At 44.6% G+C, this 23540-nt stretch overlaps 1 protein-coding gene across 1 annotated transcript in view; it reads left to right on the top strand.

Moving 5' to 3' along the window:
• The window catches only part of IL17REL (interleukin 17 receptor E like), a 747013-nt gene that overhangs the window by 704125 nt on the left and 19348 nt on the right, over positions 1-23540 (top strand). Inside the window, exon 17 of the mRNA XM_069629260.1 lies at positions 3979-4050. Coding sequence (XP_069485361.1) covers positions 3979-4050 — 72 coding nt within the window. The remainder of the gene's footprint in view (positions 1-3978; positions 4051-23540) is intronic.

Here is a 23540-nt window from a genome sequence, read left to right as displayed (position 1 = left end):
GCTGAAGAATTCTCATTGTGTGGCTAGCAACTGTGCTGCTAGTTCCTGGGAACTGAGTAAAACTTTCAGGATGGCTGATGCTTCCCCAAATATCCCCTGCAAGCACTTTGCAACTTAGAGGGGACAACACTCTAGCACCTTTGCTAGAAGAAGAGGCTTTTATTCTGAAATATGGGAAGGCAGCATCCCTTCCCAATCTTTTGGTGACGCTGGAAATTCTGTCTGCGGGACAAGAGATTTGCTCTACTATGCGTTAAAAGGTGCTTGCAATGGGAAATCACACCAACCAGTCACAACCTACCCACCTATCTTTGCATGAATAACAATGTTCCCAAAGTTTGCACAAGCACACAGGATAATAGCTTCTATCGACGGCAGAGTTAAGGTGTGATTATAAGGCTGAATTCAATCCTGATTAAAAAATTCACTGAATGTGTGGGTAGTGTATAAGGCAATGGCTCTTTTCCAAATATCGGCAGTTGTGACCCAGTGATCATTTCTAGAGTAGTTCTGCTTACCTGGTCAGTGTTGGTCATAGGAGAGAAGGAGGCAACAACAGGAAGGTCCTGTGCCCTGAAGCAATTGCATTTCACTCAGAATTGAAACCCTCTTGCCTGGAAGTTATCAGTCGTTGATCCCAGGAGATGGAGAGGATTTTTTTCCTGAAGCAGCTTTATTGGTGGGATGACCCCTCTTGAGAGTATAAACTTTCCCTTGTCCACATTATCACAAATTCACAGGATGAATAACTTGCATCTGTGCCTGAGTTACGTTTATGATTTGGCCTCTTACTTCATAGAAGTGTGAGGGATGAGTCAGCACTTTAACATTGACTCATCCTTATACTCCTGCAGGGCAGAAGTCAATTTGTCACAAAAATATTGAAACTCATGCCATCCACCACCGGCATATCAATCATGAGAGACTCATTCAGTTGTCAGTTCAATCTGCTCTGCATATTCCCTCGCAGACTTCCAATGAGTAATACTAACATTGTATGGAGGGAGATGCACATCTTCACTCCACAAGCAAAGGCAACTTAGCTCCTAAATATCAGAAAGCACTCAATCTTTGAGTAATTTAACTATACTTCTGAAATAAATGTATTTGCTTCCCCTAAGGTTGAATGTCCTCCAAGGTTCAACCAAGTCACATTTCGCTGTCAGTCCTCAGATGTTCTTATTATATTCACACTCTATAAATACTCCACTGGAGACCTGTCCAGATGCAGGTCCACTGTCAGATTTAAGCATTTTCCCAATATCATATCCTATATTTAAGAGGTACCTACAAAATTAATCAAAGAAGTTGTTGTGTCCACTATTGGGTAGATATACATTTTCCAAAGTACACACTAACCTGTCTAGCACAATTTTCAAGAATACACTCTGCCTCTCTCATATTTGAGTATGTCTCACCTCAATCCCTAGTTAAATAGAATATAAACACCTCTGAATTTGGACAAACAGTGTTATTATCCTACGATTCTATCCTTATTCATAAGTACATAGAATCATAGCTAAAACATGAATTCTGGACTTTGTGTCATTGAAATAAATATCTCCCACCAAGCCCACCCCAATGCCCCATGCCTCCAGGCATCACCTCTACATTACCTACAAGCCACAATATTCCAGACATCCATTCTAAGTAGACAGTTTAATATCCAAACCTATATCTAGCCCTACTACCTTGCAAACATCTACGAAAAGATTACAACCCATCAATTATCATCAAGTACCATTCTGGTCCATTCCCCCCCCCCTCAAACCAAACACAGGTTAAATAAGAATGCCCATCACAGATGTTTCAACTGCTGTGAACATGCCTTGTATTAATCTCAAATGACTTCAGTCATAGGAGGTCATTACGACCTTGGAGGTAGCCATGCCGCTATTTGCGGCAAGGCTTCTCCCATTCCGGGTACCGGGTCCGGGTTCCTGGAATGGGGAAATACCGGGCCATTCCCACTTTGGAGGGCCCGGTATTTCCCCATAGCAAGAACCCATCCCCATTCCCATTCTAGCCCCCATAGGGCTCAATGGGAATGGGGAGCATGCTAACAATGGGCCCGTTAATGACGGGCCTGTTGTTAGCATGCTGGTCTGCTTGCAGGACACGCTAAGGACGCGGGTCCCGCGAGCAAACCACGTAATGCGGCGGTAAGGGTTTAACAGGGCCGGCAGCTCTACCGGCCGCGTTAACCCCCTACCACCAGGGTCGTAATGACCCCCATAGTCTTTTCTTAACCAAATCTATCGGAGCTAATATTTGCTTATAATAGTTCCTTTGCTAAGGAACTCAGGTGCTGTTTGTGAAAATAGTGGATTGCTAGTGTGGGAGCTAAGCAGACGTCCTACTAGATGCAAGATATGAGCAGGTTTAGATAATTGGTTTTAAATGCAGACGTTTGAAACTCTCCATTCATCATTAATGATTCAAAGGTGAGGATGACAATTGTGCTCTAAAGGTCTGTGGGCTTCATTACAAGTGTGGTGGTAATTTGGGGGTATTTCTGCTGAATTACTGCCAAACTTGATTACTGTTACTGCCACTTGGCATAGTGGGGTGACCACGGGATTACAAATGTTGGAAACTCCCTATTTTGTTGTCCAAAGTACTCCATGGGTATTTTTGGCAGATTTACAGCTGGCCGACTTACAGCACATTGAATCTGCCGATTTTTGGAGATAAAGAGGAGGAGGTTTAGTTTAGTTTAGTTTGTCTATTTATAGAGCGCGGCCGAACTCTCAGGTAGCTGGGTGCATAATCATGTGGACAACATAGTTACATTGCGTTTTGCGAAAAAAGGGTACATGCATTCAATGGTGCAAAGAGGGGTACAGTGGGTGACATGATTTAAGTAAAATAGACAGTGAAGGACCGGGTTACATGGTGGTCCAGTTCAAAATATGGGTTAAGTTATACGGTAGTAATTGGTAGAGTGTAGAGACATGGATGGTGCGTAAGTAAGTAGCAAAGTGTTAGGCAGAGAGCCAGGTTTTCACCATGGCTCTGAATGGCCAGAAGGAAGCTTCCGATCTGATTGTAAGAGGGAGTGTATTCCAGCATTGAGCCACAAGAACAGGGAAACTGGAACCTACTGCTGTTTTTAGATTGAATTTGGGAATCTTTAGTTGGTGCAAATAGGGTGTTCTAGTAGGTCTGGTGATGCTGTGTCTAGAGAATTTGTCAGATAGGTAGCATGGGGCAGTCAGTGACAGGCATGTGTGTGTAATGAAAAGGGTTCTTAACTTAATTATGTCTCGGATGGGGAGCCAGTAGACTTCTTTGCTGGCCGTGGAGATGTGGGCCTTACGCGGGGGGTTAAGAGCACATCTTAAGGCATTGTTTTGAAGAATCTGGAGTCTGTTCAGATTTTTTGTCGTGTTGTCCAGAAGTTTGTGTTACAGCAGTCTAATTTAGACAATATCAGCGCTCTGGATAAGGTAAGGAAGCTGGAGGAGGATAAACATGGTCTACAGGCATTGATAAGTTTGTTGGTGTAGGTGGTAGATGAGATGGTGGCATTTATTTGTTTTTTCAGCGATAGGGTGGAGTCGAGATACACACCTAGTGTTTTAACCTCTTTAGAGACTTTTATAATGTTGCCATCACTAGTGAAAGATTGGTACCTGGTGTCCAATTTACCTCCATCAGCAAGCTGGAGGTCAAAGCTGGAGGTCTATCCATCACGTTTTCTTCCAAAAATCAGTGGATTTACCACACTGTAATTCTGATGGCAGTAAACCTGCTAATAATTATGATTTGGCAGTGCGGGAAAAATGATGGTAATTCTATTACCTCCTAAAAAAAGGGGCGGCAACAGAATTACACCCACTGTTTTCCCACACCTCCAAACGTTTAGTAAGGCCCTCTGTTCTTAAGGCAACATATGAGAACTTGACAGGCCAAAGATATCAATACAGCCACTGCACTTATTTTTCAATAATGCACCTTTCCTTTCTCCTATTACAGTCCATTACAGAAAAAAGCTTGAAAATAAGTATTCTTTGAAATCTAAAGTACAGCACCAATCATCAGTAAAAGGTATGTATTACATACTTTATCAATATTATAAGCATGCATGAAAGCACCAAGAGAGTGTTTTGGAAAGCAATACAATGAAAGACATGGCAAATCTGAAAATGAGAAATCCAGGAAAAAAGGAAAACCATTGGGAGAAAACAAAGAAACAGTGTTTGATAGTAGGGGTTTAAGACTGCAGTGGAACTAAGAAAATGTGAATGGTCGAACACTGTAGGGAAAACAGGCTATGGTGTCTAAAATTGGCATTGTTAGTTTAAACCTGGATAAAGAAAAACGCTTAGGGCTCTTTTTTTCATGGGCAGACCAGTAAACCACTGTGTAAAAGCAGGGCATAATGGGCTTCATTACGAGCACGGCAGTGAAGTAAAGAATGGCAGTAACATGGTTGTTATTCCAATATTGTTGCATTACATAATGCTGAAGGTAAAACAGCCACCTTACGGACAAAAATCAGCAAATTCGGTGGGAATACCACTGGCGGAATGTTGAAGTTGTATTTGCCACCTTTCCACCAAAAAACTGTGCAATTACCACCTGCAGAATTACTGGCAGTTTTAATTCTGCCGAAATACCCATGAAGTCCTATGGCGTTCAAACATGGGGACTTACACCAAGCTAGCACCACTTATAATTCTATGGTAAATCAGTGGGACCAAGTGTAGATAACAGTCATTCTGTTTGGCGGTTTATTGGCAGATTTACCACCGAAATACTGCCAAACTGCAGCCCAATGTGTTTCCTCCTTGTTTGCCCCTTTAAACAATTTTCAGTCACTGGAGAAGGGCCATGCAGCAAAATGGATGTTTCTGCTCTACATTCTTCTTCCATTATTCCAAGAGGAATTTCATTTTCTTTACATAACAGAGAATCAACCCTTAACAGTAACAGTGATTTTTCCTAGTTTCACTCTTTACTTGTGCTCTCTGCTTTGCAAAAGGCAAACAAATTCAATGCAGGGGACCAAACACCTCATTCAATGTGCTCTTTTTTAAACTGATCTTCTGAATCTGGAAATGTGCAAGGAGAATTGTCAGAAATGAAGAGATGCTCTCATTCTTGATGATGATTAATATAGTATCACTGATCTTCATTATACTGTATACTACTCAACAAAGTCCTTCACAGTGATTGCCTCCTATTTAAGAACATGCATCTGATTTATATAGTATCACTAATATTGATTATACTGGATACTACTCGACATAGTCGTTCACTGTGATTGCCTGCTACTTAAGAACATGCATCTACTGCCTATTAATTATATTTATAAAGGGAGTGCATACACACCATCTCGCTTTTTCCTTGGTCTTCAAAGTAGTACCAGTTTACACCAAATAATACTGCATCCCTGTCTTGCCCACAACTAAGTGTGAGAAGTAGGACTTTGAAGCTGAAGAGTCAGACTCAGTGTATTGAAAATGACTGTTACATGAGAGTATTATCACTTCTTCGCTATTTCTCTTCATTGTGCTTATCAATTAATATGTATTAAGAAGCTTAAACAGTGTGTGCACATAGATCAAGCTGAGCCGAACATCATTCTAAACAATTGCAAAATGTATTAAACAGTGAAACATAGTTCTACTTTGCAGCTGCTTTGAGTCACTCTGTACGAAGGTCAGCCCCTTAGGCCGCCACATCAGGTTTGCATTATGTGCCACATGTGGCTCAGTAACTCAAGATGAAGATTTGCATACCTCAGATACAGGCACCTCTTTGCATTTTGTCCAGGAGAGTTCTATCCCTCTGGTAAATCGATCCTGAAAAATCAGAGCAACTGCAACTAAAGTATTCAGATTAAACTAAGAGATCCCCAAACAAATCCATCTTCTGATTTTGAGAATGAAAGCTGTCTTTTCCTGGGCAAAAAGTCTCAAACAGCGAGATTGTGAGCAAGTTAGTCCATGACCAGCCTACCAAACATCCTAACAATACAAAATGGACGCATTCGCAAATATCACATAAGGAACAACAGAAAGAAGACTAATATACTGGTTACAATGAAAACCCCACCAGAACCTCGACAGCATTATTGAAAAGGAAAAAGTGCAGACATTTAGAAAGTAAGCGCAAGAAGTGTTCTCTTCACAACAACCCTCCTAGGTCCCAAAGCACCATTCAGAGTTTATGATAACAAAGAGTGACCTTTAGCAGACAGAATTAAAGGCAATATTTCACAAAAAGGGCTCAAAGGCTGCTGATGAGAAGACCTTAAGCACCAGTAGAAGATCACAGGTGGGAATGGGAGATCTAAATCAAGATCTTAAAGCTTTTCTATAACCAAAACATGTAAGATACTATTAAAGCAATAAAAGAGCAGTCATTAGAGAAGCTCCTGATTGCCACAAGGGAACCCTCAGTGAAGAATCATAAAGTCTCATGGAAAACCTCTCTCAAAGGAAGTCCATTGTTTTGATTGTGTGACATGAGAGAATAGTGAAACCTTATCTTGAATATGCTTTTTTGTCACCGGAAAGACAGGAATCTTGGAATATGGCTTTAACCTCTAGTAAATTCTACATCCATAGCAACTCCTTAGATTGTTTCATCATTCCAAGCCTTCCAGAAACTGTTCTGTTGTGCTGAATGTCTAAATTGTGCTTTTCCCCTTTCTGTTGTTTTCCTTTCAGAGTGACTGAGAGGAATTGACATCTGGTAAGGTAGTAAAAGCCCTAATTTCCTAAAACATTTTGATTAACTAAGACAATTATGTAGGTAATTCCATCTCAGAAAGGGTGGCCTACTAACCAGAACTCACTTTCATCATGTTCCTTTCCAACTTTCCAACAGCATAGTGTACACCTCTGCCCTGCTGTATCAGTATCCTGATCTGAAGTGCCTGCTTTTTTGTGGCAAAGAGTATGCTGTTTGACAGCTACTGTGACGGCAAACCCACTGCAGTATCTAGGATGCAATGAAATTGGTTCCTCTGTTCCGAAAACATGATCATTATGAAAAATGAGCAACCAGGTGGCAGGATCATCTGGAAATATAAGCCATACCTCAGGTGTGGAATGGTCACTGGTAGTTCACATACATATTAAAACCATTTCTGATTAGTAGCATACCAGTGTCATCCTTGCCAGCTCACAAAGGCATGAGAGGCTATGTGGATTCCAGGCAATTTCCTGTCTGCATTTCAATTAATGTTTCAAAAGGTAGGATCCATGGGCCTCATTACGAGTTTGGAGGTAAGTAACAGCCCTTACTGGCATGGAGCAAATACTGTGTCCGTGTTGCTTCAAGGCTGCTATTAGAGGGCCATTACGAGTACGTGGGCACGAGCTTTGTGCCATGCCGGTAACGAAAAATCGCCTTTCCCGGCATTGCGCGAAGCACAGATTGCTCCACCGCCATCCATGCCACCGGCTTTAGCGGTCACCGCTATTAGCAGTGACCGCTAATAAGCGGGACCAGAAGTAGCGTCATCGCACAGGAATGGGAATGAGCACGGTGGCCACCTTTAAAAACACATCCCATTGCCATCCTCTGTAACCAGGACCCATATCACCACCATACCTCTCCCAACATATACCTGCAGCATTTTACAATGCCCAAGGCACTAAAGCGCTTGCGCAAGGAGCGCTTCTCACAAGAGGAGCTCAACATGCTGGCAGAGACTCTGGCAGAAAATGCGGATGTTGTGTTCTCCAATAACATTCAGCGACCTGCAGTGCAGTGGAAAAAAGAGATATGATCGGAGGTGGCACAGAAAGTGAGTGCCGTTGGCACCACCCCGTGCACAGCTAAAGATGTCCAGAAACGCTGGGACGACCTGTGCTTACGCATCCGCAACATCATCTCTGCAAACCGTAACCTGGGGATGGCAATAGGTGGTGGTGCGGCCTCCCCCATAAAGATGCAACCCTGGGAGGAGATCTGTGCAATCACCATTGGGATGGAGGCAATCGAGGGAGTCCCACTCGATATGGAGCGTGGAGCCCCGTCATCGGCTGATGCAGGTAGGTGTCCCAAATGCAACACTGTAAAGAACAACACAATGATGTCCCCCTGAACTGAAAGTGCAATGATGGAAAGCAGGGTCCACCAGACACATTTTTGCAAGACTCCCTACAGGCAGTGCACAGCACCATCTTGTCCGACATGCATGATGCACCCCATATATGTTTCATCCCAGACGCATCCATGTATAACCCACCCAAAAGGCAAGCAACCCGTATGTCACTACCCCAATGCCAATCACCTGCCATTCCATAGAAATGCAGCTACCCCAATGCATGCCTGATGCATGTAGACCCATCACTAATGGACTCCCTCTCTTGGTCCCCCCAGGCACACAATCTGAGAGTGAAGATCAGGACCCCAGGGAGGATGCTGCGACACCAGCCAAGAGCTCTAGGGGCATGGCACCAGCAAACCGTCCCTCAACATCCAGGGGAAGAGGGCAACCTGGACTACTGCGCAGGCCCAACACAACGCTGGATCCGACAGCACAAATTTGCATCACTGACACCACCACAGCACCCCCACCAGCCACATCCACACAGGAGCCAGTGGCTGAAGGCACGGGATCCACTGCAAGCAGTACCGTTGGGGAGACAGCTGCCACGGAAGCTGTGTCTGATGATGAACTATACACTCCGACACCCGGAACACCTACTGGTACAGGCCCCCAGCAGTCACCCCAACACTCCCCACCCAGCAATCAGTATGCCAGCAACCATGAGCTGTCCGCGGTTGAGTCCTGGCCAGGGAGCTTCAGCCCCATGGGGAGCATGCATGAGGCCTCAACAATTCTGCAGGCACCAAGAACATCCACCAGTGTCGGGGACAGGCAGGAGGGCATCAGGGCAATACAACAGTGCCAGGAGGAGCTGACAGGGCTGCTGACCCAGCACATAACCGAATGTGGCCAGGCAAGGAAGGAAATCAGGGAATGCACAGCATCCCTCAAATTTGCCATTGAGTCCACGGGCAAAGACATATGTAGTGAAATGGCGGCTGTGAGGTAGGTCCTCACCCAAATGGTGTCAGCATTGGAGGCACTGCGTCCCACACATGTGGTTCAACAACCAGAGACCTCCTCAAATAGCAGCTCCTGACAGACCAGCCACCTGCGTAGGTCTGTCCGGAATGTGCGCAAGTCAGACAGGGGTCCACCCGATGCTGCCAGTGGAAAAGGGATGTAGGTGCAGCCTGGCAATCCAAACTCCTGAAGAACAATGGTGCATGCGAGTGCACACCATGTGTGGGGAAGTTGAGGTGGGAGGGGGAGGGGGAGAGGGTGTGTGGGGAAGTTGAGGGGGAGGCAGAGGGGGTAGAGGGTGTGTGGGGAAGTTGAGGGGAGAGTGTGAGGGGGAAGAGGGTGTGTGGGGAAGTTGAGGTGGGAGGGGGAGTGGGGAGAGGGTTTGTGGGGAAGTTGAGGGGGGAGGGAGGAGAGGGTGTGTGGGGTGGAGGGCTTCTGCACTAAATATGTTACATTTCTTCAATAAACCTGTTGTGAAATCAGAATTCAAATGAGCGGACATTGTTTATTGTGTACGTGTGCTTTATTGGTGAACAGTCTACAGTGTCCATGTCCCTGACACACACAGTGCCCTGAGTCCCACCTCCATGTCACGCTCCCCATCCATGTGTGCTAGAAACATTGGTTTATCAAAGTCTGACGCATGGCACGTCCCTCATGTGCATTGCTGCCTCCCTGAAGTGCATCCCCATCTCCACCCTCCTCATCCTCATCGTCAGGTGGTTGCAGTTCAGCGTCAGGGGGCAGAGGCACATTCCGTCTGATGCACATATTGTGTAGCATGGCACATGCCATGACAATCTTGCCCACCTTCTCATGCCCATACAGGAGTGCCCCACCAGACCTGCTGAGGCAGCGAAACCGTGCCTTCAAAAGGCCAAATGTCTGCTCAATCACCACACGGGTACATGTATGTGCACGATTGTAGTCCTCTGCGTGCCTGTTCTGCGGGTTCCGGACTGGGGTAAGGAGCCACCTCTTCAAGGGATAGCCTGCATCACCTGCGTGTGTGCAAGAATGGTTATGTTTAAGTGATCACATCATATGGAACTTGTATCAATGACAGCATAGCATGCATTTATTTCCTGTTGGCACCCACATATCCATGCATGAATAGGCCCTAATGACGTAACTGCAATGTGTGTATTCATCAGATCGACAGGTGTGCGTGGCATCTTCTAGTGGGTGCAGGGGTGTCCTATTCCTTGTGAGTGTCCATGCACTGTGGTAGTCCACGTCGGTTGTTGCCATGATCTGGGTGCTGTGTAGTCAATTGTATGCTTTCATCCTGTCACCATTGATGGCAGACTCATGATGATCTCACTCTGCACAACAGATGTGGACATGCTGCTTTGGTGGACCTCTGTGTTGGTGTTGGGGTGTGTTCATGTATTTTGCCCTCATGTGACTCCTTTGTAAGCAGTAATGGAGAACTGTCCTTCTTGATGATGGTATTTGGTGCTGTGCATTGGCCATACCAATTGCTTGTCGCTGCATTGTGTTTCGGGGGCTACGTTCTGATTATGTGCAGTGTACATGTTGATGGCTATGGAATGGTTGTAACACTGCATAATTTTCATGGTAGGGCAGCTTACGTCTTGCATTTTGGGGTCAGGTGTCAGGTGAAGTCTGGCCTGATTTGGGGTATGAGCATGGTCCATCCTCTCAGGTACTCTCAGCCAGGTGAAGTATGCATCTCTCCCCCCCCCAATCTCAGACAGGTGAAATATGCATCCCTCCGCCCCCAAATCTCAGCCAGGTGAAGTATGCATCTCCCCCCCAATCTCAGCCAGATGAAGTATGCATCTCTCCCCCCCAATCTCAGCAAGGTGAAGTATGCATCCCCCCCCAATGTCAGCCAAGTGAAGTATGCATCACACCCCCCAATCACCTACCTACATCGCAATGCCATGAGCCTGACATGCAACTCACCGAGAAGCCAGGATCTCTGCCCTGCATGTCGCTCCATGTAGCATGGTATCGTGGAGTTCCGCATGACCAGTGAATCATGGGTTGATCCGGGAAAGTGGGCACAACAATGTGTGATGATCTTGTTTGAGTCACATACCATATGCACGTTAATGGAGTGGTAAAACTTACGATTGCAGTACACTGCCTCCATTGCATGTGGGGCCACCAATTCAACATGGGTGCAGTCGATGGCGCCAATGCAACCAGGGATGCGGGCCAGTGAATGGAAACCAACTTTGGTTTTGGAGATCTCCTGGGCTGTCCGTGGTAGGAAAATGGGGTCGCCAGTGTGCTTCAGGAGGGCATCGAGCACTTGGTTCAGCGAACGTGAGAATAATGGCTGTGATATGCCATGCATGTGCCCCACTGTGTGCTGGTAGGTGCCTGTGGCCAGGAAGTGGAGCACAGACACTACCTTCAGTAGAGGTGGGATGGTGGTGCGTATTTCAATGAGGCTGACAATGTCGTCATGTATCATGTCCACAACGGTGGTGATGGTGTCCCGGTCCAGATGGTACAGGGTGTGGATCTGCTCAGGGGTTCGGTTGATTGGACTGGCTCTGATGCAAGGGATTGGGGCTGCCTGCGTGGTACCACTGGCTGCACAGGTGAGGCATGCTGGGCCTGCCTCACCCTCCTTCTCCTCCTGCATCTCCTCTGTGCTGCCTGTTGTTGGTGTTGTTGTTGTTGCTGCAGTTCCACTGCAATCATGTCCTCCAGCCCGAGCATTGCCAGAAGTATTGGAATCATTTTTGTGTGTGATTGGGTGTGGGAAGGGGTGGGGTGTGCTCCTTTTGTGCTGGCCCAGTCTATATTGCCCACATCTGTGCTGATTGTGTGCACCTTTGACAGCTGGGAACACTGCACATGGCCATTTACGGGTGGTCCACGATTCCGGTATTTGCTCCATGCCGGTAAGGTACTTTTCTGTCTTATGTAGACCGTTATTAGCATGTCCGCAGTACTTGTATTCGGCTCCTGTTTACGCCATGCCGCTATTGCCGGCATGTGCGGTTGCGTGCCCCCGCCCATTGCGCTATTAGCTGCACCGTTATTTATGGTGCCGCTAATAGCGGGTTGTTGGGTCGTAATGGACCGGAGAGGTAGACGATGCCAGTAATCCTTTAACACCATCGTTTTTCCTTTACCTCCATACTCGTAATGAGGCCCCATGTCTCTTTTGACTCACTGGGTGGAAAGATAACTCCTACCTTACCAGGTCTCGGAACTCCCACCTGGAGTTATTTTGAGAGTCTGGCTTCAAAGAGCCAATTCCACAACAAAGGTCTGCATCACACAAGGAGCTACACACCATAGAGCCTTTGGAGTTCCAGTCTGGAAAATGGGTGGAGTTCAGACAGTCAGGGAGCACATGCTATTTTGAGTGAACATTTCTCCTTGTTATGTTTCTGTGGGCTTTTTCTCTTCTTCCTGTCTCCTCCACTTCTAAGGAACAAGGCATTCTGGGTTTAAGACAACGTTCATGTGACTCCTGAATGGGGATTTGATCCCTTAAAGCAGGCATGCTTCCTCCAACACAATGAGGCATTTTGACTAATAAAAATGGGGTCTCTCTCTCGTTTGATTCATTTATGGACCTTCAGGAACATCAGAAAGAAATCAATTTGACCTCTTTTGTGACAGTTGATTTTTTCAGAGCCCTCGGCCATTGAGATGAAGATGGAGTGCTCCAATGCAAAGGGAAGCTCTGCTCCTTACCCACTAACAGGGCACATTAAGGGTGACTCTTGCATGGGACCAGGGACTACCACTCTGCTAGCAAACCTGTCCTGGTCAAAGAGCTCTGCAGTGGGTTTCACAGCACTCGAAAGGTAGAACACCCAGGATCCCTGCTGTCAATATGCAAACTGATTTGAGACACATTTGAACCATGTTCAACATCTTCAAAGCAGAGGGACCAGCTGGTGATTCCATTGACAATCACTCCAACTTCGAAACACCACTGTTTGGATCATCAAACTGGCTTGATGCCACATCCCCAGTGGAGCCTCATCACTCATCCGATTTGAGCACCAGCGCATCATCAAGATGACTTCAAACTGCCAAATCAAATCAAGCATCGAACCACCAGGACATCACATCACAGCGTTACCTGATCCACTGGATCATCGCATCACTTGTCGATAAGAACCAGTGGTACTTATTGTTTCAAACCACTCCAGATCATTGAAACACTCCCTCAACCTGCATTGTTTGATGACACCTTTGAACTGCGCAGAGCATTCACTCAAATTTGACCCGCTACCGCCTCAGATCAATGTGATCCATGCCTTCGAACCCGCTTAGACAATCATGCACAAGAGTTCAAAGCCTATTTCAGCACTGCCCAACCAGCTAACATTGGAATAAGTTTCTTTCAAGTGACTCTGTCCCCTTATAGGGTTAGACCCAAAAATCAATATAGTATAATACACCAATTAGTCAATGAAGTGAATGGGAGAAAGAAAAAGACTACTTTGAAAATACTGACCATTGATTGTTCAGTGATGATTGCTCTGTAGGGGAACCTATACAATGCCTGCTCCTATTGGCCTCTCCTAACCCTGGTGACAATGACTTAATGGTGGTACTCTTTAGTTTCTCACGACAGTGATTGGCACAGTCAATGGGTTAACATATTTTGTGTCATTTGATTGCTGGAGCACCTTTGACCTTCCTGGGTTGGGTCGCTTTGGTCACTGTTGACCAATAGAATAGTGAGGTGTGAACCGTGTGGCAACAACACTATGCTTTGCATCCTGTTCTCATGAGAACTAAACGTTGACACCATCTTACCATTCCTACGCTTCAGCTGCTCAACTGACAGTATAATAATGCATCTTCTTCTTGGAAACATGTAACTGCTCACCTTCCTTTCCCATGTTTTGTGTGTATGGCCTCATAGGGTTTTCTCTCCAGCCTCTTGCTCTGAGACCAAGATCATGTCTAAATAATGGATTTTGTAAGTGTGTATAAATGTATGGTCACGTTGTTTAATACATATCTATAGTTCATGGATTTGTCATAAATCGAAGAACAACCTTTGTATCACCATTGTTATAAGCCCAGGCCTTTTGATTTCTCTTAGTCCTGCATACGTGCTCTTCCTTAGCTGTGAGTTCACATTATTCAGTGTATGTGTCCCCATTCAAAGGTGGATGATTTTCCTACAGGGGGCGATGTGCCTCTTTTGTCTGACTGACTCTGCCCCATGCATGTCTTTGCACATAGCCTTGTTCCCATCAGAGTTTTGACCTTGCCTTTGTTAACTTCTAAGAACATGAGCAGAAACTTCATTAGTTAAATGTTTTACTTGTTGGATGTGTGAGACCGGGCTGAATCATTCTTATTCGTAGCTAATCCCTGCGCAGCAGTCTACATCTCCCCTCACAGGGTCTGCTTCTAGTAGCAACATATAATTAAGTCATGTTCCCTTGTCTTGTGCCTGGAAACGAGTTTAACCTCCTACTCCTAACCAATTGCAGTCCGAAACTTTACACTGTGTTCAAGGCTTCAAGCCTTCTCAAGGCATTTCTCATGTACAGGCTGAAACTGAAGGCCTTTTGCTGTGTAAAACAATCCATGATGTTTTGTGGCCTACCATAATCGATATGACCAACAAACTAGCCTTATTTTGAGGCCTAATCTATGTTTTATGTACCTATAAAGTGTTAATATATATATTGGGTCTCATCACAAGTTTGCTGGTCCGGTAACTACGGTACTGGTAAGCTTGCCGGTACCCTAGTTACCGGACGGGCAAACTACGAGTTCTGCTCGCGGGTGCCTTTTTGCCTACCAGGTGGGACTGGGCGGGCAGTCCGGCACCCACGAGCAGAGCATGCCGGATGCGCGGGCACCATTCTGAATGCATCCAGCCTCCCCATTCCCATTGAGCCCTATGGGGCTCAAATGGGAATGGGGAGCATTTTTTACTGGCGCCCGGGAATGGGCAAATACCGGGTCCAGTAATGACCTGGTAGTTGCCCATTCCCAGGCGCCGGTAAATTTCACAAGTTCGGCAGCAGCTTGCCGATTTTACCGGCAAGGCTACCGCCAAACTTGTAATGAGGCCCATTGTGTGTTACATTCTTGAGCTATGGTCTTAGACATTTCCCACTACGTAGGTTTCCTACCATATTTGCAAAACAAAATCCAGCAAGACCACACCGCAGAGAAAACGTCACAAATGTTGCGATTGTTAGTACACAAATGTAGCAATTATCAACCCCTACACTTCGTACGTTTTACACGTTAACTGGGATTGACTCTGATATACACGTGTGCTAGTATGTGATGTCGGAACACCTCTCGGCACACACAAGGTAGCACTAAAGGAAGTAGAGGCTCAGTTTTTTAAACTAATCATTCACAGATGTGCACATGTGCTAGAGTGCTGAAGTAAGCCAGTCCCAATAATCACGTGGGCTAGTGTGTGGAATCCAATTACCTCTCGGCATACACAATGTAGCACTAAAAGAAGTAAAGGCTAGTTTTTGTCTAATCATTCGTATATGCGCACACATACTGAAATAAACCAGACCCAGTAATATTACCGTAAATGCTCATACAAACGATGTCAATATCTCTGCAATAAAGTTCTTATTTTAGAGAGACAGAGAGTACCTTCAATCACGTACGCTCCTGTGCAAATACTATAGAATGGCACTTTTCAGCAATTTTAAGGTGCTGTGTTATTTTCGGATAGATGACAACAAAACAGCGAGAAGACCACATTACCAGCCGCCAAAGCCCCCACCGCCTCTCATGCCTATCAGGCGTATCAGGCACTTCCTGGCACTTCTCATAGGCGCGTGAGCATGGCGTGCACACCAGAAATTTAGTAGGCAGCGAATTCAAAGGGGGTGTGGCATAAGGTAAAGAGAAAATAGTGGGTATTTAAAGCTGTATATGGATTTATTTACAATAAATGTAAGGACTATGATGAAACTAGCAAGTAATAGTAGTCCATATATAACAGTCCAGGTAGGTATCCACATTACTTGTATCCTTGTCGCAGATAACAAAGCAAGTCTCGACATGGAGATGCAGGAGATGCAGAGGAGTCCCTCCAGGGGTATCAGGCACTTCCTGACACTTCTCATGGGCGCGCATGTTACATTTTCTATTTCTTAGTGTTTCTACTGTGTAGTCATATAACTACTTGAAGTGTTTCTTGTTTCTTTCGGTCTTTGCTGACATGTGTGTGCATACATCTGGTTAAGGCTAACCTTTGCCTCTATGTTATTCTGTCACAACCATCCTTTTCATGGCTTAAGGCCTACCTATAAATGCACCTATTTGTGTGTGTATTCTTGTAGCTACTATCTATTTCATGCAGAAGGAAGCTAGCAAAAATGTTAGTGCATCGTGCATGTTGTCTGGATCTGTTACTGTTTGCTCTATCTAATGAATGCTCACCCTATCGCCTAAAGTGCTCCCTGTCACTTGGGACCTACTCGCTTGCACTGTAATTTGTTTGTGCTGTTCACTCTTAACATGTAAGTACTGGTTAATAGTGCTTGCCATCTTTCTATGCATCTAAACTCAAAGTATATATATATGTGCCTTGCTGTTTGATTCCACCCTGGAAGGTCTTCTACCCCTGATGTGAGGGATTTCTATCCATTTGTGACACGGTCCGATTACTGAACTTGTCACACAACGTGAGTGGATGTGACTATAGGACAACATTGACAATCTAGTTGTATATCATAGTCCTAGTTGCCAACCAATGGAAATCCAACAATAGCTGGGTACATAGAGGTCTGTCTAAATATTTGTCAATGCTCACAAAATCTCAAGAGCGCCACCACATTTTCTTCAGGACAGCCCAATTCAGTCTGTATCCCTGTTTTAATACGTAAATCTGTAAAATATATGCAGCCTCATTACGAGGTAGGAGGTAGCCATGGTGCTATTAGCACCATGGCTACCCCCTTACCGCATTCCAGGTCCGGGTTCTCGAAATAGGGACTTACCGGGTCATTCCAACCTTGGAGGACCCGGTAAGTCCCCTTTCTGAGACCCATTCCCATTCAAGCCCCCATAGGGCTCAATGGAAATGGGGATGGAGCTAATAACGGGCCCGCTATTAGCTCCCTGGTCCCTTAGCGGCTACAGCTAAGGGACCTCGGAATATGGAGGTAATGGATTACTGGCACCGGCACGCTTACCGGTGCCAGTAATCCCTTACCTCATACCTTGTAATGAGCCCATGATATTGAACATCACTATTCATTGATGTAAATTCCAATAACTAGGAAATCTATGCACCTTTACTACCATTAATTGCCACACGTGTGTATAAAATTAAACATTAATCAACCAACACCTCAGGATTATAAGGCATACAAAGAAAGACTGATGACCATATCCTTATGTAACCTCATTATGATAATTGTTTACATCTTCCATACAACTATTGTAACCTGTAATGGCTCCCTTCCAAGGTACAACCTCCACCTTTCGGAATGAATCATGTGTATGTAATTTCCTATTTAAATGTCACCTTTACTGTTAATAAAAAATGCAAACAATATATACCATATGGCCATACCTACCATTGTTACTTAGTGCTATGAGTCAGCGTACTATGGCCACTAATGATGCAGAAATTAATTCAGTTCCTCAACCAGGACTCCAATACATGGCCCAAAACACACCTCTTTGTACTAACCATGGCCCAATGCCTACCCTCTTCTAACAGCATACCACCCTCATCATTCCTACACCCTATCCCCAAGCAATACCTAAAATAGTGCTCAATTCACCATCAACCACCAATAAGCCCAATGCCCTCAAACCAGCCCAATGGATTCAACAATTTACCACAAAACCCACCCCCAACCAGCCGTGCTCATTGATAAATAGAAAAAGAAGACTAGGCTCTAGATGTACAACAGCCCACCCACTACCCACTACCCACACCCAAACCCACCACTAAAGTAACTGCCTCCAGCACCAACTATAATCTAATCAATACTACCCTACACTCAACAAATACTATACAATCGGAAAGTAAGCAGAAGAATACTCCCATCCATCTCAAGTGTACCCTCATTAATGCTGGGTCTTTACCGGCACATGCACTGGATATCGCCGATCTCATAATCACCCATGACCTGGACTTCTTAGCAATTACAGAGACCTGGGTCCATGATGCTGTAGGACCCTCTGTGTCCCTGGCCATTCCAGATCAATATTTCATCATCCACCTCGACAGAGAAGTGAACCGAGCCAAAGGCGGAGGTGTTGCCTTCATTGCAAAAACCACTCTAGGTCTTAAACCTTCACTCAATCAAGCTCTTCCTTCAGCTGAATTATTGTCAGTTAAACTGCCTATCTCAGCATCCATAACTATCCCTATCCACCTTCTCTACAGACCCCCAGGGCCACTAACCATGTTTAAAGAAATCATATCACTTCTCCTTACAACCAACACAAAGCCTGGTTCCCAAATCATCCTACTGGGCTATCTGAACCTAGGATTCGAAGACCCTAAAGACCTGAATGCAATGCCAACAAGATTGCTGAGCTAGGCTTTCAACATCGGATCACTGAACCCACCCACAATAAAGGAAGGATGCTAGATTGGCTGGTTGACCTTAACTGCAACATAACCATCCTAGAGCACATACCATACATCTGGTCAAACCATTACATTATCCCTTTCACTATAAAAGAAAGCATGCAGTTTAATCACAAAAACCTCTCACCCCCCACTTACACAAGGAATAATCGGGATATCACTGTGGAGAAACTCCTACCCCTGTTACAACCAATTATCAACTCCACCACCTCACACTCAGACCCCACTGTCCCAGTCGACCTCTACAACCACACCATTCTTAAAGCAATCAAAACCATAGCGCCAATCAAATTACGCAAAGCAAAAACCTGCTCGCACCTCAATTCATGTTTCACCCCACAACTTAGATCGCTACGCAAAGCTGAAAGAATGGCAGAAGCACTTTGAAGGGTCTGCCCACAACCTCCAACAAAGATAACTTCCTATTAGCAGCCCTCAGTTATAAAGAGGCAATTTTCCAAACCAGGAAAAACACACAACAAACACATAAACCAAGCTATTCAAGCACCAAAGAACTCTTCAATATTCTCAAAGAGTTAGAAACCACTGTACCTCCCCCAGACACCTGTTGTACCAAAGACACCATTTGGTTCACCAATATTCAAAAAGCATTATTAGTCAAAATAACCATGCTACAAGACAAAATTGAAGGTACAAAACTCAGTCTCTCATCTATTACACCATTGGTCACCCACCCAGCCACCACGCCAAATACCATGAAAACGTTGAACTTCTCACCTCTCTCGAGCAAAGAAGTGGAGGACATAATCTCCAATCTCAAACCCCCTAAATGTCAAGGGGACATCTGCCCTGCCCCCATTATTAAAGAAGCAGCCAAGGAATTGGCCCCCTTCATCACATCCCTAATCAGCGCTTCCATTAAATCTAGCATTGTTCCCAAAAATCTAAAAGATGCTTGGGACCTTCCCCTTCTAAAAAAAACGTTACATCCAAGTATCCCAACCAATTACTGACCAATCACCACAGTTGCATTCTGCTGAGAATTTTAGACTGAGCAACCTACTTGCAGATTCAAGAACACCTCGTAGATAACAACCTCCTCAGACTCAGACACTCAGGCTTCAGACCCAGACATGGTACTGAAACGGCACTGATTGACCTTAAAACACAAATAGAAGAACTTAAGGACAAAGGTAAATTGGCCATACTATTATTATTAGACCTTTAGACCTACCCGTGGCTTTCAACTTGGTAGACAACAAAGTTCTTTGCAACCAACTAACCTCAGCAGCTCACTTTTCTGCCAAAGCCAACAAATGGATCCAATCATTCCAAGACAACAGATCCATGAGAGTAATCGCTCCTGAAGCCTCGGCTGAGCCATTCCCTGTTACCTGCGGAGTCCCCCAGAGATCTTGCTTGTCTCCAACTTTAAACAATGTGTTTACCAAACCATTGTTTGACGACCTTGACTATTTGCGTGTCACCTACACTAACTATGCTGATGACATTCAAACATTAAGAGCTAGCTTATTCCACATTTAGAAAAAACACAAAATTGTGGCTCTTCGAGCGGGAGAACTAGCATAAGTTACAGTATTACAGTAAATAAGCAAATCACTATACACAATTATGTACATACAGACATATTTAACTACAAAAACATTACAGTAAATAAATAACGTGTGCCCTCTTATAGGCTGCAGTCAAAGTGATATACACAATAGGTGCTACAGTAAGCTCTCTGGGGTCTGAGGCCTTGGTCGGTTAGCGAGCTAGTTCTCCCGCTCGAAGAGCCATAATTTTGTGTTTTTTTCTAATGTGGAATAAGCTAGCTCTTAGTATTTGGGTGTCATCAGCATAGTTAGTGTAGGTGACACCCAAATAGTTAAGTGCATAGATGGGTGCTGGTTTTGCAGGAGGATATATGGTCACAGAGGATTAGGTATATGGTGGGCAGTTGTGGGAGGTCCGGAGGGGAAGGGTCATCCAGCAGTTACTTCAAAGTGGGAGAAAGGAATGTGGGCAAACGGTCTGTAAACTGTAACTTACAAAGGCAGGGGTCGAGGTGGCACAGGCAGGTTTGTGGAGGCGAATGGGCACGCAGGTCAGAGCTTGCTTCGGTCACACACAGGGAAATGAGCTCAGAGGAAGAAAGAAGGATACAGAGTATTTGCAACAATACACGGCAAAGCACTTCTGTGAGAAATGGGGCTGAGCAGAGCTACCAGGGGAAGGAGGAAGGGGATAGCTGGGCTCACTGTGCGCAGCGCTGGGCAGGGGGAGGGATGGCTTTTGTGAAATCATGGCATGGCCTAGAAAATGATGGTGTTTTAGGGTAGCACAAAAAAGTTTGAATGTCTCACCAAATGGCTCTGTTTACTGTCTTTTTGTACAATTTTCTTTAAGGCCAAATTATTAGAATTGATAAACAAATGTGGGCACGCCTCCCTCCATTCGGGTAAACATGAGGTCCATTTCATATGGAAATGCCAGGGTGGGTCTGAAAAGACCTTTCCTTCCTTACATGGGTCTGATTTTGGAATGTTTGCTTCTTCAAATGCATTTAAACTAGCTACTCACTTTGACCCTTATGATTGCGTCCACAGCTGCTTTGACAAAATAGGCCACCTCTGTTCAAACATCTTGAAGGCAAAGAATATATTCTATTTCCAAAAGCACACAAGTGTTAAAGAGGGCCAAAAGAGAAGCATGTTACAGTGATGGTATGACCTGTATTTTGCATCTGTCGTTACAATCCAAATGCCTACTCCTTAGTATTCAGGAAGTCACAGTTGTCCCATTCCGAAAGTAGTATTTATATTTTTCCTTCAGAGCTACTAAACAACAGTATGTGTTTTGGTAAGAAAATATGCTTAATTATGTAGCAGTTCAGTCATTACAGCTAACAAATATATGTTCCATTGTAATATATACTTTAATGTTTTTATTAGTTTAACTGGTGCTGATATTGTGCTAAATTCTTTCAAGCTCTTCTGGACACATTAGAAAATTACAAAAAAAGGAGTATAGGAGTAGGAGATGGCCACTCTTTCAGTTGTTATAAGACTGCAAATGGGTCCAAGAAACATATCAGAAGTCAACAAATGTAGGTATAAACTGCCAGCACAAGGCCATGTCGAAAACCAGCCGGAAGATGATTTTGTCTACTTGCACCATAGAATGCCCATAAGTGAAGTATTTTCAAAATGACATATATTTAAAAGTTGATTTATGTTGAGGCATTCACCCTTGAAACTTCTGTGAGTAGAGAATCCGTTTCACAGTAAAAGGTAAGCTCTTTAAATGACATGTTGGTGTATACTTTAGCTACTATTGCCATCATAGATATTATGTCACACATCAACCTCATAGATGTACATAATCATTTGCTGAGTTGTACCATTGGACTAACAGTTATTTGCCATCCCTGGTTTCACACAGTGATTTTCTAATTGTTATGATCCAGATTCTCTCACTACAAGGTGCATGAGTGTATTCTGATACAGAGTTTCAGACCCACATTGGGAAATATTATTCTGCTACAGCATCTCCCTGCTCAAGGGTGTGATTTATTCTGGTAAGGATTCTTCCACTTAGAGGGCAGATTGTATTCTGACACAGTGTCTCCTATTTCAGAAGGAGGTATTCTGCTACAGCATCTCTCCTCTGAAGGGCCACAATTTAGTGCTGAGAGGCAGATGAACACGACATCCATAAAGACATGGAGAATACTATCATAAGCCATGTATAAGCTGAATGCAACATGAACGACACACAGATATAGCTCACTAACAAAGAAACACAACAATAATGGGCAACAATCTTTTCCAAAATGGAAGGCACAGCACACTTTTAAGTAAATAAAAGGCCTCTAGACTTCCTGAAAATGTAAGAAGCTTAAATTACCTAAATTGCGATCCATGCAGAGCTCGGGCAGTAGCTGGTAATCAGAGCCAATGTTAATGAGAAATTAGGGAGGGTCCGAATGCTGCAGAAAAGGCGCAATATAATAGATCCCAGGACATAAGAATTCTTGCTGACTAAATAAAGTTTGGAACAGCACAACCAACCATTGTGAGCCAGGTGCAAGCAAATCACAAACCTAAGAAGACCCCACAATTAATTCTCAAGAGTGTTCCCTGTGGTAAAAGGAACCATAACACTCACACTATTATTAGCTGAAATCTGAATAAATGCAGGGTGAAATAATTGAAAATGTGGTCTCATAACACGTGACCCAAAATTGCAGAGCCTTGAAACATGCCCTACTCCTTGTGCATATTCCTAGACATGAGGCGCCACACAAGGTTGATTACCAAGAAATAGCTCTGGTGTATTGCCTAGGCCTAAATGATGGTATCTTCTTTAAATGAAAGGAAAGCAGTCTGTGGACCTCTCTCCCCCTACTGCTGTCTGGCTCATGTCTTGAAGACCTGTCAGTTGCCCAAGATTGGTTCGTACGAAGCCAACCAATCAAAACCCCCAATGTTAGGCCACCCAAAAGGTATTATGCCAACCAATAGTCAATCATTTAATTAATATTTTATTATTGTTATCAATTTAGAGGTGGTTTCAGGAGTAGCCATTAGATTGTTGTTACCCAATCAGAAGTTTAATCCTTATACGTCATTGTACCCTTCACACGTCATCCTTAAATGCAAGTGTGTGGTGGCTGAGAGGAAATGGCTGGCATCTTGTGCATCCTCTTACAAACTGGCCTGCCGCCTGCTCCAAAAGCAGTACTGACTCTCTGTCCACACTATAAAGAGAGCCCACACCCCAAGCCAGGGTCTCTGTGGCACCTAACAACTCGGCCGAACTCTTTAAAATCTTCAAGGAGTTGGCCAATCCTGCTGCAGTCTCTACCTCTCCTATCCCTTTCCAGGCCCTCTGCATGGCCTTGGTGTCACATTTTATCTCTCAGACCCAGGACATCCTGTCCACCCTCTCTTCTTTTCCTCCTTCTTCCTCTACTTT

This window comes from Ambystoma mexicanum, chromosome 12 (genome assembly GCF_040938575.1).
Source record: "Ambystoma mexicanum isolate Mex_15411 chromosome 12, UKY_AmexF1_1, whole genome shotgun sequence".
Lineage (NCBI taxonomy): Eukaryota > Metazoa > Chordata > Amphibia > Caudata > Ambystomatidae > Ambystoma > Ambystoma mexicanum.
The sequence above is the reverse complement of the archived record's forward strand: the minus strand, read 5'-3'. Positions and strand labels throughout refer to the sequence as shown.